The sequence below is a fragment of the Anneissia japonica genome, unplaced genomic scaffold (genome assembly GCF_011630105.1).
Source record: "Anneissia japonica isolate Jap-2015-1 unplaced genomic scaffold, ASM1163010v1 scaffold724_len3256291_cov202, whole genome shotgun sequence".
Classification (NCBI taxonomy): domain Eukaryota; kingdom Metazoa; phylum Echinodermata; class Crinoidea; order Comatulida; family Comatulidae; genus Anneissia; species Anneissia japonica.
Window position 1 is genome coordinate 1,694,749 of NW_022744966.1, and position 17,581 is coordinate 1,712,329.

Genomic DNA, 17,581 nt, shown 5'->3' on the forward strand with positions numbered 1-17,581 from the left:
ATCTCCTAAAACTCAGATACATTAATTTATTTCAACAAGGTTTGTTTGTATTCTCTGCCACTCACTCCATTCTTCCAAATCATTTAAATGCCATGTTTGTTCCTAACCACTCCGTTCACAAATACCCCACTCGAACCAGAACTAATATTCATATTCCCATCCACAACACAAATTATTTCCAACATAGTATTAGGTACTCTGGACCTTTAATGTACAATAATTTACCTACAACAATATTAGATGCTGCCTCTCTTAACTCATTCTCCAAGAAACTAAAATCTCACCTTTTGTCACTGTACTAGTAGCAAAAAGTTACACTCGGTCATTGGTCCTGTAATTTAAAATATTGTTGTCCTGTTTTTCTTTTTTCTTTTTTTTTTTTTTATTGTCTAATTGTTTTTGTTTAATAAATATATATCGAATTTATTCTTATTGAATAATTTTTACTATTATTCATTTGTTTTTTTTAAATTTTTTTATTGTCTTATTGTTTTTTCGATTTTTTATATATATATATATCAAATTTATTCTTATTGAATAAATTTTACCATTATTCATTAGTTTTTTTTTTTTTAACTTATCGATTTCTCTTTTGCTTAATCATATATTATTTTATGTATCTTTTCTTTGTTACAGGCATACCCGGCACAAGGTCTAAATCTTTTAGGGAATATTCCTTCGTCCACACATTTTAATTTTAATTTTATAAATTCTGTACTTGGCCGTTATTTTATCTTTAAATTTGTTTTTTATATATTAATTCGCATTGTACTTTATGCTCTCTCTTTCATTGTTGTTGTTATGGACGAAAATAAATGTCTTTTGAGTTGAAATTTTTGAAAAAAATGGCAGAGGCTATACAGTAAAGTACTAAAACACACATAAGTCTGAACTTAGGTATCAACATACAATTTATTTACTTATTTATTATTTATTCAGGACAGCAATTACAAAACAAAACAAAGCACATGATTATAAAAGAAATATTTAATGTTTAAAGATTATCCAGGAAAGATTCAAAAGCAACAGAAAGTTCCTATCATCAGCAATGATGTGAATCCCCACCTATAATTTACTTTAATTAAAAAGATTAAAATTAAAACTTCCATTTGTAAGGAATTCCATATCTTACAGAATCTTGATGGAAAACAGTATTTTGCACTGTGAGTACAAAACAGTAGAGCTAAAATAGGAGAGGCTTTACACAGGTAAAGTATTAGACAAAGTAATAAACGCACACAACTGTGAATTTGGTTTCAACACAAAATATTAGGGCTAAAATAGGAGAGGCTTTACACAGGTAAAGTATTAGACAAAGTAATAAACGCACACAAGTGTGAATTTGGTTTCAACACAAAACAGTAGAGCTAAAATAGGAGAGGCTTTACACAGGTAAAGTATTAGACAAAGTAATAAACGCACACAAGTTTGAATTTGGTTTCAACACAAAATATTAGGGCTAAAATGGGGGAGGCACAGATCAAATACTAAAACACTTACTAGTATAATATAATATTCATAGTTGTAATTAATTATGTAAATTATTAGTTACTTTACTAAATTATAAAAACATGCTTTATTGAATGAATACATTGACTGCAGTAGGCTTCTCTGGATCTGGTTCATTTTTTAAAGCAATTTTGATCGTAAAAAATCAATGTTCATACAAACTCAGATAACAACATCACAACTTTGAAAAGATAGACAACATTAAGGATCTTTGGATTATTCATCCACTTATAATTCATGTTTCATGTATTCTTGTTCATCTACTGTACAGGACCCAAACATCTTTCATTCATCATTCATTAATCAAACTGCTATTTTCCATCAGCTTTCTATCAACAATTATAAAAAAATATATTAAACCATTAAACTACATTTAAATAACATCTTGTAAAAATTGGTCCATTAAATATTCTACTACTACTGCAGCTCAGATAGATAAAAATAAATCCTTTTCAATTTAATAAATGATAACCATCAATCATAATACTGCACAAATCAAGTGATGCCTACTAGCTATTTATCATTGATGATGTTGCTTATCATCACATGCTCACTTTGACTCCACATACAGCTACTGTTACACATAAAATAAACCTTTACCTTTAGTAGGTTAGTGATGTTACACCATGAGAACATAGCAAATTTCTATGTCTCTGACAAATTAAAAATATATCTGTATCGGTATCGGTATCAAATGTAACCCTAAGATACACTGTACAATAAATATTATTGTTGTCATCCATGATGATCATCATTTCATCATTAACCCAACTGTCACCATTAACTAATAGCTAACATCTATACATCTAGAGCCTTTTAACAGTTCACATGAATCATGTTAGTACTTTGCATGCTTGTTGATCATAAGTAGTACCAAGTCAATTTGATTTTGGAGAAAGAAATATTTTACCTAAGGATTGCATCTGATGTCATCAAATTTATTGTTCAGTAATTTGTAGGCCCTACTGTATTTTCTAAAAATACAAGTAAATTCAATGAACATGAGAAGGAAGTACTTGACAGTTCAATAACATGTATTTGGTTCAATCCTGTTTACAATAGAATTTCAGTTCAAAGAAACACCAGAAAATCATCAAGGAAGTATTAAAAACTAAGTGTAAAAATACCTGGATGGATCATAGATCAAACACCCTTCACCATATGATATTGGTGCTTAAGCAATGTTTTGCTACATACACTACAGTACTTAACCTTTATGGTCACTTGGTGACATTTATGCTGACCTCAAACTCCAAATAAAGACAATTGAAGTTGTTGATCAAGGAGTGTATCCAATGGCCATGTGTCAACCTCCACCATCTTCCACACACTGACAATGAAAGCCTACTGTATCTTCAAAGTCCCTTTAGGGGGCTTTTAGTTGTTGTATTGCTTGCTCTTATGGATAGATTAGTTATAAAAGCAATGAGATGAAATGAAAATGTCAAGGGCATAGTAACAGTGTCAAAACTATGCACAGGGCATAGTTAGTAATTTGTGATGCAATTCTAAAAATACAGTAGAATCCCCTCCTTTGGGACAGCCTTATAAAGGGACATTTTTCAGTTAGTAGTATATATTTTTACAATGTTTTTTTAATAATAGTAAATAATTTTATTAATTCCTCCTTTCGACATAAAATCTGAAATGTTTTTGTTATTGAATTTTTAATTTCCTTTTATGGAGCTTGAGTTAAGAATGATATTTGCTTGTGTTTTTGGGTGTTTTGCTCAGCCTTGATTGTTCCCTTTATAAGGAACAAATCCTATGAAATAGCACTTGTTCTTTGTTTCCTTTATTTGTATTTTTGAAGCAATAAAGTGATAATTGTATCTACAGCCAACTTCTAATAAGGGGACATTTTTGTTGGTGCCGAAGGTGTCCAATTAATAGGAAATTTCTATTAGTAAGATTTTACTTTACTTTTAGGTAGATAGATAGAAATATTTCTTTATTCTGCATACTCAGTCAGTATTAGTATACTGTTCTTTCCTAAGGTCCAGGGTATGATCTTAAGTTGCATTAAATTACAAAACAAAATTAAAAGAAAAATGTATACCTTCAACAAATCAGATACCTAGTATCGTATTATACTCTATTTGAAAGCAACACTTTAGGATCAGGGATCAGCAGCACTCACTACCATAAAATACAAACAATATATTATCAACAGGAAAGAATATGTGCATGAAAGCTCTAAATGTACTCACATAGTCTCTATGCTCTGTACTATTTCAACTATTCTATTTATCCATACAGTATTTTACAACTATTAGGCCTTTTCCACGAATCGGTAGACATTTTTAAGTATTTGACAAATCATTGGTGCGTAACCAACAGAAATAAGATAAGCTTTTGGGCTGTTTTTCTGATACCATGTTATTTGAAAATAATCATAACTCCATAACGGGGCATCGTATCCAAAAAATTTTTTCCAGCAAAATGTTCTTAAAAGACTAGTCTACACCACTATATGATTGAAAAAAAATTTTAAAATGTTTTTGACCTCTGAAATCAAGATGGAAAAAGAAAAGCCTATCTAGGTAGTGTATTCAAATAGGTCTATGCCTTACAGTGCAGTAGCACTAACAATACTCTGGACTAGCATTGTTTTAGTTACCATATGAGTTTCCTGTGTTAAAAACATGATTTACTATACTATATACTTCTTTATAAAACATAACTTGCACTTTATAATAAGAGAAATCTGCATATTATTGGTACTTGGAAGAGTAACAGTACAAAAGTACTATGCTACTGCACTGTAATGCATAGGCCTATTTTCAAGATGTCTACCGATTCGTGGAAAAGGCCTTAACAAGTCACCAAAGCCAGTTGGCATAACATCAAAACACACTGCAAGGTGGCAGTTTTTTCACACAACTATAAGCCTCTGCTCGAAAAAATTTTGAATGTTTTTAAACGCCTCAAACTTTTTTATTCGTACATTTTAACGTAAATTAACTCAAATCGAAAACCCTTGGTAAACGTTCCTAAATAAACTCCAGTACTTTACTCCCACTAGATTTAAAATGGAGTGAAAGAAGGAGATGGAAAGCTTGAACTTTTTTGAAGGAGAACTGTACATGGTAAGCATACAGTAGCTTCATCGTGCTAACATGGCCTAGCTCTAAAGTGTCATGGCTCACTGGTCATCATAGTCAAAAGAAACATCTTATTCAACTAATTTAGCAATTTAAGTTTGATACTGTAGTTTGAATATTTCATACAGAATTTGCAACAAAATGACTTAGTGAGAGCATTTAAACTAAATGTCGACCTCTAAATCAACAATACCCTTAGTCAGTGGCAGTGTGCTGGATGTGGCGAGTCCCACGTTAGGCCAAGCGAAAGCAATGGGCTTAGAAGGCCTATCAAAAATCAAAAATTTTAGTCTGAATGAAAATGTAAATTAAATCAACATTAATCACATGAATCTATAATTCATTCAAAAAGCACGTTTTTATATAAAAAGAATCTTCTATGCTAACTTCATTACATTGCGATATAAAATACACCATTTTCAACTCGCTCAATGCATAAGCATATGGTAGGACTTTGGGGAATGTTACTGTAATCATAGGCACTAACCAAGATATTTGTGACGCATTGGTTTAACCATGATATAACTACTGTAGAATAAAGATGAGAAATACTAAATGAGTTGGTACAATCATGATACAAGTAGAATATAAATAAGTACTTTAATAAACAATAGTGCAAAAAGTAAGAATAGATAGTTATAAAACATTACAAAAACGCTATTATAAATAGAAACAGGTAGAGCGTAGTGTAATGAAATGAGTAAACGAAAAGCTTGTGTATCAAGGTTCACCATGTACTGTAGTGCTGCCTGCCTTTTACTGATCATAATCTATGGCTACTCATATATTTAGTATCTTGTCTATAAATTACTCTAGCACAGCTACTGCACCAAATTGATGGCCAAGCTGTTCCCAGATTGCCAAGTCAAATTAACGACTCTCCACAGATGTACAGTATACTGTAATTGCTGAGATAAGAACAATTTTTCAATACTTTTTTGAGTATTATAAGTAAAGATTTTTTTGTAAATCTACCTACAGTAATATTTAAAGGTTAGAGCATCAAATTATGCCTAAAGTACATAGAGTCTGACGTTGGTCTGTCTAATGCATTTTGGGAACATATGTTTCACTATTAATCAACAATTACCAATCAAGCTGATAAGGAAATGTGGTGCCAAAAATGGCATCACAACCAGTTTAGAGGATTCATCAAAATTTAAGATTTTAAGTATGCCATATCTCAATTGTAGAAGCACAGGAAACTGTACTTCTATCATGCCATATTCTACTAGTATAAGTATTATATAAACACTATTTATGCCATGCTCCACTGGTAAAAAAAACTGTACTTTTAAATTTAAATTGTACTTTAAATTAGACTGGTTTTATCAAGGAAATTCAACATGTAATATCTCGTCCTTTTCCAGAAGGTCTCATGATTGAGTGATGTCATGAACAAATGTAAAAAATTAGGTTAAGACTAATTAGGATTCATTAAGCGCTAGATTAGATTTATAGATATAACCTAATTATGCATTTGATGATAAATTCAATGTAATCAACGTTAACACTATGAAGACACTTTGCATTGCCTCATATCCAAGACAGTGTTTATTTAGCCTTGTGACTGTTTATCTGATACAAATATAAGAACATAATTATGAACAAGAATTTTATTTTATGTAAACAACAACGGATGAGAGATTCTGTGCTTCTAGCACAGGCCTGATGATCAACAGTACTGGGTTTTCTTTCTCAATTAAATTTGATTTTAAGGTTTTATGATACAAGGAAATGTCATCCTAAGCAAGGTTGATTTATCCCCACGATTAAATTCAGCCGTTGTCAAGACGACACTTGTAAGTATTTAGTGTTATGAGGGAATAAACTTATTTCACAGTGTTATCGTCAGTCTGTACGCAAAAAGCAGGCCACCTACCACTGAACAGATAAGTCAGTTTCTAAAAATAAAGCGTACGCCCGGGTGCGGTATACACAAAGAGTTGGTTGCCCACATAACGATGGGGTTGATAATTGACCTAAATGTTTGCGCGTTGCGGTAGAAATTGATCCAGATTGTTTTATCATGATTAGATACTGAATTTCAAGTGAATGGTTAACGATTAATTAATAGGGAAATTAACATAGGGTGGATTCAATGTGTTACGGTATCAAATTATTCTTCTTACTTAATTTTCTTATTGTTAAACCATACAGACGATTTCTAATGTTACAAAAAAAAAAATCATTTGCTAAGAATAAATAAAAATATCTTATCAGAAGACAAGTATCAGCTGGCTGCGCAAAGGCAAAATGAGACTAAGATGAGATGTAAAGACTGGGTGTACTCTGTAGTCGCACACGGCCGCCGAAGACAAGACTACACACACGGCAAAGATAGAAGAGAAACTGTTGGTCGCCCATATAATCAATGCGTCTGATTTTCTATGTATTTTGAGCTGTCAACTGGTACATTTCAAGGATTTTTAGGCCTTGGAAGACAATGTATATTTCGTTACAAAATAATTTAATACTGAACTAAAATCTTCAAATAAGTACGTGGGATTATACCCGAGTGCCTCATTTTGCATGAAAACGACTCCAAAGTCAGGGCTGGGCTTATACCCGCATCAGTACTGTAGTTAGCAGATGCAAGTTTATTGATGAACTGTTTGTTATTAGGGAATGCATTCCAGATCGGTAACCAATTTGATTCTAACGCAAGATTCAGACTTTAGATAGAAAATATCTATTTATTATGGTATAAAATATATTACAAAACAATAGCAAAGAGCTAAATATGTTTGTATATAAATATAGTACAACATTACCAGAAGTTCCCACAATCAATTTTTTTTCCAATATTTTATTAATTTGTAGGGAAAGCACTGTGGGGAAAAACTTTTGGAAATCCCTTAAACTTGTTATTTCTTCTTTTTTTTAAAATTCAAATTTAGTGTTTGTAAATAATAATTTTTTGGGGTATAGTTAGGGAAATTTTTAGAGATCAAATTTAAGAAGTTTATTTTTTATGATTTCTTTTTTGCACCATTCCAGGTTAACATAATCTGGAAAAAATTAATTTTCTTAGATTTAAGAAGAATTTATATTTAGGGTTTTATTTTCAGTTGTTTATGATGCCATAACTTTATGACACTATAAAGCAGTTTGGATTTTACTCAGCATATCAACTTATTCCAATTCTGTAACAAAAATGTGTTTCATTTTCTATCATCCTATAACCTAAACATATTTAAAAAAAGAAATGATTCATGTTAGGATCTGTAGTTTTTCTATGTATTTTCTTATGTATTTTTTATATGTTAACTATAACGAGATACTGAGTCATATTTTTACTGATGTGTCAATGAAGGTTTAAGGGAGGATCAATGACAAAGACCATTTTAAGTATGCCATTGCAATTCAAGGATATTGATTAATATTATTAGTAATTAATAAAATAAGAAAGAATAGTATGGCAGATATAATTTCAAATACCAGTAACTTAATGAAGCAAACAAAGCTAAGATGAATGTACATTGTACACTTTACAATTAAGTGTTGATATTAATATGTTGCTGGTTTACAGTAGACAATATTAGGTAGACAACGACATAATGCAAACGCAACAATTTGATTAAAATGCAAAAAATACAATGACAACAATTGACATGTAACTTGGTACTTTTTGTATCTGTATAAAATTACCCTTGTTCATAAAGATAACAATACTAATTAATATCTATCACTGATGTTAATTGCATTAACCAAAGGGGTTCATTGGTAAGTTATGGAGAATATGAAACATAACTCCAAAGAAAGTGGCGCAAGCCATCAATATATAGTACACTGTTACACTACTGTACGTCAAACAGTACTGTGAAAAAAGTGACTGCTGTAATTAACAATGTACGGTAGTACATGAACCACAGTACAGTAATAAGAGATAATGTCTTCCAACAGGGGATCAACAGGAATATTGTATGTCAATTCTAGTTAATTCATTTACAAGTAAAGTCACTTATGTGATAGCTGCAGTGGGTGTCCTTGAGTTTAAGTCACTATAGCCAATATGCATCAAACACTATAAACTGTAGTACTACGGTAGTCAGCCAATATGTATTGTAATAAAATCAATAGAAAAACGAAGATAAAAATATTAAAAAGGGAAAACAGGTGAGCCTCAACAGGTGGGCCTCAACAGGTGAGCCTCAACAGCTGAGTCTCAACATTGGTAAAGTGAGAAGCTTTATAAATCTACAATTTCGCTTATTTTAGTTTTTAGTCCAGGTTTTTGCATCATTCACTTGAAGAATGTCAGTTTTAAAATATTGCTTTATGAAACTAGATTTCTGTAAGGGAATCCTATAATTTTAATGAACAAACCCTTAGAATATGTGAAAAGATTATATGAAACAACAGCAGTTACACTACTGTATTCCAACCAATCTGATTCAAATAACTTAGAAGTACTGTAGTATCTGCATCATTCTTTGGCACCTTGACTGACACACACTGGTGCCTAGTTTTTGCCCTCATCTTTACTTATTAGAACTTCCAGTATGGAGTATTATTTTTTTATCCAGTATTGTTTTTTTTTATAAGTTTACAAACTAAAATCTAAGATAACATTGAAATATGCATGCAAACATTTTGTTTGTGAACTTCTTGCAAAACAATTTACTCAAGACTTTCTGCGTGTCTTTCATAAATAAGAATTATAATCCATCTTGAATATCTCCACATGATAGGTCCAATTACTCTTGCAAGCCACCAGTGGTTGCCTAGTTACCAGTCAATTTATACCTGCAGTTTACAATTCTTTGCTGGTTGGAACAGCAGGCTAACATGCTATCTAAACATATGGCCAGGAAGTCAGTCTTAGCTTGAGTTTCAAACATTTCAGAACAGTTAAACTTTAATTGAAAACAAACAAATTTATAGAAGATTTCATGATGGGGAATAATGGGGCAAAGGCAACAAGATTATTAAATGAAATAAACCTGGGAGGAAGAGAGATGCAGAAATTGGGTTTTGTGGGAAATTATTTGGATACTTACATCCAGAGCTACTAAGAGGCGAGTAGAGGAAGAGAATAAACTAGCTGTGGTCGCGCTCTCTGGCCAACTTTGACCCATTCTATCACTAGCCATGATCTGTACTAAGGCCAACTGTAGTCACATATTATACATTATGCCATCAAAAAAAGGGAAAAACCCTCATCATTTGAGTTATTGCTACCACACCTTGGTATACAGTACAGTATTATAAACACAGAAAATATAAGTCAACTATCATTAGTACTGTAGATAGACTCTCAGAAAGCATGAAAGTTCATTTTTGGACATTTACAAAACAAATAATCAGGACTGCCCACCTAAATCTCAGACTACAGACACACATCCACCAACACTACAGTAGTTCACTGTTATAAAAAGCTAGATCCATTCCTGATATATCTTTTAAATATATAATTATAAATGAACTAGAGGGCACTCGGAGAATTCATACCTCCGCCCACATCATAATTCTCCTCAGTATAAATTTTCCCCGCATATTGTCCCCATAAAAAAAATAATGAAAAAAACCTGATTTTAACCTGGGGCTGGTAGTGTGGAAAACACTCTTCTAACCACTACTTTGAAATTATTGGTCATATGTTTGTTTACACTTTACATGCAAGCACACACATACGGCAGACAGTTATACTTAAGTAGTTTTTCCGATCATTGTGTCCTTGACCTTTGACCCTTCAAAATTTAGTCACTTCCAGATCTTTGGGAAAGGAACATTGTGGCCAAGTCTGACGAATTTCTGATAAAAAACTATGGGCTGTAGGCTGTTCACAACAAATATGTCGACAGACAAAAAAAAAAAAGTTAATAAACAGGGGCAAAAACATAACCTTGTGCCAACTTCGTTGGCGGAGGTAATAAATATTGGAATGGAATAAATGTTCACTTACCAAATACCATGTATCCTTCCATAATGGATCAATGAAATTCACACTGGATGGTGTGGTGTGCCCAGGTAAATGGTCAAATGAGAAATTATCCCCAGGTAAATGCCCCCTTTTCTTTCTGGACTTTACTGTTTGTTGTTCAAACCATTTAACCTAAAATTCAAAGGAGAAAAAGCATAATTTTATAAGATCATGAAACAATTAGAACACTCATGGATTATAAATAATGAACTCAATACAATACATTGCTTTCACTTTACTGACTAGTCAATGGTGGTACAGTGGTCTGGATTTTTTTCATGGTTGTTCTGGTTAGTTTTTTTACGCCAACAAACTGTTTAATAGTCAGACCAACTGTCAATCCAAACAATTCATGGTCAGACTAACTGACCATTTGTCAAGGTGCTTTACCAACAGCTTACATCATACCGTAATTATAATTTTTACTTTACTGTAATTACTGTATAATACTGTTAGTTATTACTTATTCATAATATATTATTATTTTAACTACAAACCGAGTTTAGAGTATACTGGTATATAATCCAGCAACCAAAATGTTAATCAGTAAAAAATAACAAAATTTTTACTGTGAAATCTAAGCTAAAAAATATGAGTATTCTACTCTAGTGAGTATTTTAGAGCACAAGTAATGTAATTTTTGTCAAATGGTTGAACATTTAAGCTGGGTAATTAGAATAAACACATCATTAAGGTTAGACAACGGCATCAGTATCTATTACCGTTCATTATCCTCAATTCACTAATCACTTTCATTTGATCATCTCAAGCCTATAAAAAAATTCTAAGCTACAGCCACACCATCATTTGTTTGATAGTCACTTCATCTGGTTTTTGTTTATTGTATTTGACTGTGTTGTTGCTTTGTTTAGGGGTATTATTAAGTGTGGTGTGCAATAGGTGTTGGCTCGTGTGAGCTTACAATATTGGGCTGGTATCACTCATGTGGGCTTGCTTTCTTGACCTGCTGGGGTAATGATGGATTGTGTGGTTTGTATTTTGTTATAGAGAGATTATTATGCTTTGTCAAATTGAGATTAAAGAACAAATTATATTCAATATTAAATTGGATGTTGTTTATTGCAATTAATGATGTTTGTCTATTTTTACATTATGGGCCAAATTAGAATATAAACATTACAGTATTGCATTGCAAATCCCTTTGATCTGACTGGCTGAACTATGTGGTTAAACGTTGTTTAGTTTTTATGAATCACAGCTTCTGGTAACCACAGACTAAAATTAGTGAAAATTAGAGAAACCATAAATTCTTAATGTAATGAAATCTGTAGTACATTCACAGCTTCCATTTTTCCTGCAAGTAAAGCAAAGATTATCTCTGCCTTCAATTTTCTGTGTAATTACTTATACTGTCACTGTATTTTATTTTTTCTTTTATTAAAAGATAATTAACAGAGGGCTTTTAATTATATTATAGTAAAATACACTTGTATTAACATGAATATACTGTAGTTAATTATCAATCTTAACTACTGTATAAGAGGGCCATGCATAAACATGAATATAACTTTAGTTTCCTGCACACCAGCCCTCTTTCATTAACAATTTCTGCATTCATGAACTAAAGTGAGTTTCCAATTAAATGTTGAACTCTAATAATCTGGGAAAACTTAACTTGCTTATTCCTGAATTGAATTAAAACAGCATAGAAGGAAATTCACAAAAAAAAAAACAAAAAAAAAAATTATGGGAAAAATGATGTCAAAGGGAAACTAGAAACAAAACATCAAATACTAAATAAAATCCCCGAATAATTTCCACTTTCTATGTGTAAGGTACTTCATGGAAACCATAATGAACTGACTTTATAATGTCAAAACTCAAAAGTGACAAAACTCAAAAGAAGACATAAGGGAACTTTCGATATTGGGGGACAAAAAGCTGCTGGATCAGATACACTCATGCGTGACATCCTGTGTCATGCATGTTCTCCAAACAATGGAGATTTGTTAAAATTTTATCCTAGAATCCACGCAAAGAGAACTTAATGTTCGATCATGCGCAGTTAGCTTTTTAGTGATATCGTTGCATTCGACATCCCACGGTATTTTTATGCTGTTTTAGTTGCTGTTACAAATATATTACCGGTGTTTGCAGTCAATGGAACCACATTGGATATGAATTATATACTGTAATCAGCGTCGTTATTTATGGATGTTGAGAAATGTATTTTTTTTAAACTTTTGCAATTAGTACAGCCTGCCTTACAATTGGATTCAAATCCAGCATGACTTACTTGAAAATTAATAACAGTCTAGTAATAATATGTAGCTACCCGCTACCTGTTAATACCCGTTATATTTTATGCATGTCGATATTAATTAGGTATTCTACTTAAACACATAAAGTACAAATATTTGATAACTACAGTCATTACTTTGTTAATTGTTTACCTAGACACAGATGTAATTTGAAGGGTATTGAACTTATTCTATTATTATTTTAATATTTATAAGTGTACACCCAGTGGTGTTGCTAAACTGTGCAAACCCTGATGCAAACCCTACAAAGCAATCTAGCCCTTGAATATTGCACAATATAACTTTATTGTAATATATTAGAACTATAATATATATATTATTAATATATAATTAATTTATAATTAATATTATTCAGCTACTGTAAATAAAAAAAATAAAGAATACATACTGTAGGTATTAATAGGTATACTTTATTTTTTTACTTTTTAAATGATCAAAAATTATTGTCTAGTTAATATTAATATTATTTCATACAGTCCCCTGTCTCATTTTTGCATACAAAACTGTGTATTAATAAGAAAAAATAAACAAATAAATAAATGAAATACAAACAATAAGTGGATAGAAATCAACCCTTGAAAGCAGTAACATGTGTAATCAAATTTAAACAAATGTTTTCCATTAATGAGAAAACTTGTATCAGTAAGGGTTCTAAACTGAAATTATCATGTTTTTTAACAAATATTTGACACATTGTGATTATATATATATAGCGACTGCTGTAACTGTATCTCAACTCATGTTGTTAAAACTATTTGTCAGAATACATAACATTACTATACTTCATATCCAGACCTTTGAACTCTGTTGAGTACTGTAGTCTACATAGGAGAATAGGTTTACCATAAGCTGCAGCCTAGTAGCAGTGCCATGTGACCATTGCAAAGCTATGTCAAGGTAGAAGTGGTATGAAGATTATTATATTTTTAATACAGTTTGGTACACACCTGCAAAACACAGCATGTGGTAGACTTGACATAGTTTTGAACAATTGACTGAGAATAACCATGGCAGCCTGGGAGGTTAAAGATATCAGCACATAAAATATTGTGGGAAACCAATGAGGAATTGATTGATAGAATTTTATAGTTTTTTTTTTTGTTTTTTTTTAAATCAATTTCTCTAATTCATGGCCTGTTTTTAGCTTTATTCCATTAATTTCCAATTGTTTTCTTGAAAAAACCACTGCGATGTTCACATAATAAATTTACCAAAAGTTAATCTTAACAGTCAACTTACGTGAGGATGAGATTGAAGATGGAGATGTCTGTGTGATGACGGTTGCACAAATCTTTTTGTTCGTTCTCGTTGATCAATAAAATGGAAATGATTATCTATGATCTAAGGAGAAAAAAGGATTATAAATAATGCTACAAATACACACAAGCAATATTTTCAATGTTTTGTGTTAAGAATGAATGCAGTTTTATCAATTCAAGATTCAAGAAACTTTATTGACGATTATACATGAAAGATTAAAAAGTTGAAAAGAAGTTAGACAAACACATTACTCGTTGAATGCTGATAAAAATACAATCTTAAAAATAAATATTAAACACTAAAAGGAGAATAAAAACGTGGAGATACTTTAAAAAAGAGCAGTATTTTTAAGCTGGTTAAAACTGTTAAAAATTACAGAATTAAAAATTATAGCCTAGTTGCACTTGAATTAAAAAGATGAATACTATTTGGCACAAATGAATTCCTATATCTACAAAGTGATGTTCTTGTACATCTTGTTGGCCTTAGTATTGGGTCAAAATGCAATGAATTCATTGGGTCAGATGACAAATAATTGTTTATGATGACACAATTTAAGGGGTACATAGAATACTGTAAGTAGTTAATAATATATAAAAAACTGGATGTCATACCTCACCCATATTTATAAATCCATGCATAGCTGCAACTTCATCAGCTGCTTCTTTGCCAGCCTCTACATGTACTGCATATGTATTAGTATAAATAGTTGTAGAATTTACTTCAAAAAATTTCGTACTCAAAAGAACAGCAAGACAAAAGTAAAGTCTTACTAGTCCTAAATAATTCATAATGATCCTGATGCAGTTATCGAATACTTGCATAAAAAATTGAAAGCCTCTTCACTATTTGATCAGTTGGTACTTAAATTTTTACAGTGCATAAAAATAGCATCAGTTTAAGCCGTTCAAAAATCAAAAGAATAAAGTAGACCTAGGCCTATTTTGTGGAATGTAGGGTGTTTGGACAGGCATCAAAGTTAATGAAGTCTGAAAATCAACAATAATTCAAACCTGAAACAGTAAAAAAAAGTATAGTTAAAATCAAAATAACAATGCAAATCTATATATTAGTTTAAATTTTTCTGTTTTTTCTAGGGATATATATAAAATCGTCTGTTTTCAAAACTAATATTATGAATCTTTAATCTAGAAACCAAATGAGAATAGCTAAAAAAAAAAAAAAAAAAAAAAAACATGAAAAGATGGAAGAATGGAATTGTATAATTTTAAACAAAAACAGAAGATGAATTTCATTTCATTTCTGTATGCCTGTTTCACAAAACTTATCTAATTTCTTCTAAAAATTTCTTTAAAATTATTTAATTTTAAACGTAATTACTTATTAGCATATGAAAAGAAATTATCGCCATCATTTTGTAATTTTCTTTTGGATTTTATTCTACTGTTTGCATTTTTTTTCTAGCATGAAAACCTATTAGAATAATCTCCCCATTTTGGAGATACAGATATATTTCAGTTTGAATTACTTGCTACATCTAAATTCAGAAAAATTATTCAACTGATTAATACTAACTAGGCCTAATTAGGCCCCTAATTCGTTCTGTCTTTTCTTTTTGTCAATTGTCAATAAATTGAATTGAATGGCAGTTCCATGTACAGTTACTAACAACATTGAAAATAACAATCATTTTCTTCCTTAACAATATTCATTGTGCTGTGTCAACCTCAACACAAACAATAATTTAATCTCAGGGGCGGATCTTATACACATCTAGATGTGTATAAGAGACAGCTACAAATACACACAAGCAATATTTTCAATGTTTTGTGTTAAGAATGAATGCAGTTGATGAGGGAGCGGGTGATGAACCAATAATTTTTTTTATGGAGCCTTGGTGACCACATGTTCACCACGAGCCTTGTTGATGCGCGCCAGCGTAATCAACAAAAACCAACACCAACTGAAGTGCTGTAGTAATAAATAGGCCTAGCCTAGATATGATCTTTTGTTTTTCTCTTTTTTCTTTCTCTCCCCCACCCCCATCCCACCATCTTTCTCTCTTTTTTTGGGGGGGGGGGGGTTCCCCGCATGACCCACCCCACTGGATCCGCCCCTGAATCTTGTGAATTGACTCTCTGAATTCCTAGGCCTGAGATGTCAGAAGACAAAAGTAACATGTCCAAAGAACAGCCATGCACGCCAAATCCTCCGACTCAACGAACAGGAGGCTAGCCTACAAATTACAATACAATACTTTCTTACTTAGAGAAGAATGTATTTCGATCACATAATTACTTTCGGTACAATGACAATCAACATATATATACGTTACCATTTCCATGCTTGAGGACAAAACTATTAAGCTTCAAAAGACTCGAAAAATCAACTAAGATAATACTATTTTGTTCGACATAGAGAGAAAGTTTCAAAAGAATTCACATTCAAAAAGAGTGACAGGAAAAGTAAACTATTAAAGTACGTAGAAAATCGACTTCCGATTTTCTGCGGTTCAGAGACAGTCAGAATGCCTGGCTAAGCAACACGAGAGGGCGCTGTTTCATCTAAATATTCAGAATCTTAAATCATTTGTTTTATATACAGTATTACTATTAGGTGACACTACATTTGTATCGGTGGCACTCAAATCCGAGTGGTGCGGTCAAACAAAATAATGTACAGTATTATTAATAATGATAAATTATGGTTCGATAAAGAAACCAACAATGTAATCAACCAACGTCGTGCATCCTGTAGAGCACATCGTCTGTACTCTAAACAAAAGAATAATGTAAGCTTTGATCATAGAGAAGAACAATCTATTTTCTCTATGCTTTGATTTTCTTTACTATTCATGGTATATTCTACTCAATACAATACAAAAAGGAGAAAACAATTGACAAAAAGTGAATTGTAGCCGAGGCTAAATTGCTCACAATTTACAATCAATTAAAAATTAAGAAAAAGGCATTAAAAATTCACAAACATTTAAAAATTTTAAAGATATAACTATTGTAACTAAAAACCGCAGGTCCACTGATTAATCTCAGATAAGATAGTATAATACATACTCCAAGTATCGAATCCCGACACGATGGCGTGCATTTCGATACTTGGAGTATGTATTATACTATCATATTGTACAGTAATTCTCTTTGCTTTGGGAAAAATACCAAGAGGATCGGAAATATTGTAAATCATTACGGTAATAAAACGTAAGATAATACAAAAAAATATGATAATTGTTCACGGATTATGGAAAAAGGTGGACCCCAATCAAAACTTTTGGTAACTAAAAGGAGAGAAACAAAACCAAAATGTTGATTCGATTTTAATCCCAGGTACTTCAATTTATACTTCGAATCCTGAAAATATGAAAAACTCACTGAAATTACATTTCGGCAACATTGCGAATGAAAGTAATGATATTTATAACGATAACTATACTTTACACTCATCCACCTTTCAGGAAAATCAGTTTTTAGATTATATATATATTTCGTTTGACGATATTACCTATGCTATTTCAAAGTCTAAGA

General features: G+C 31.5%; 1 protein-coding gene across 1 annotated transcript; it reads right to left on the bottom strand.

The window, feature by feature from the left end:
• Window positions 1-9,340: 9,340 nt before the first annotated feature.
• Window positions 9,341-16,558, bottom strand: LOC117119871 (furin-1-like). The gene is made up of 6 exons (XM_033264856.1): window positions 16,378-16,558; window positions 14,696-15,094; window positions 14,061-14,162; window positions 10,522-10,671; window positions 9,617-9,727; window positions 9,341-9,472 (listed from the first exon to the last, which is right to left on the bottom strand). The coding sequence occupies exons 2-6, from the start codon at window positions 14,903-14,905 to the stop codon at window positions 9,341-9,343; spliced, it is 705 nt and encodes a 234-aa protein (XP_033120747.1). The 5' UTR covers window positions 14,906-15,094; window positions 16,378-16,558.
• Window positions 16,559-17,581: the final 1,023 nt, after the last annotated feature.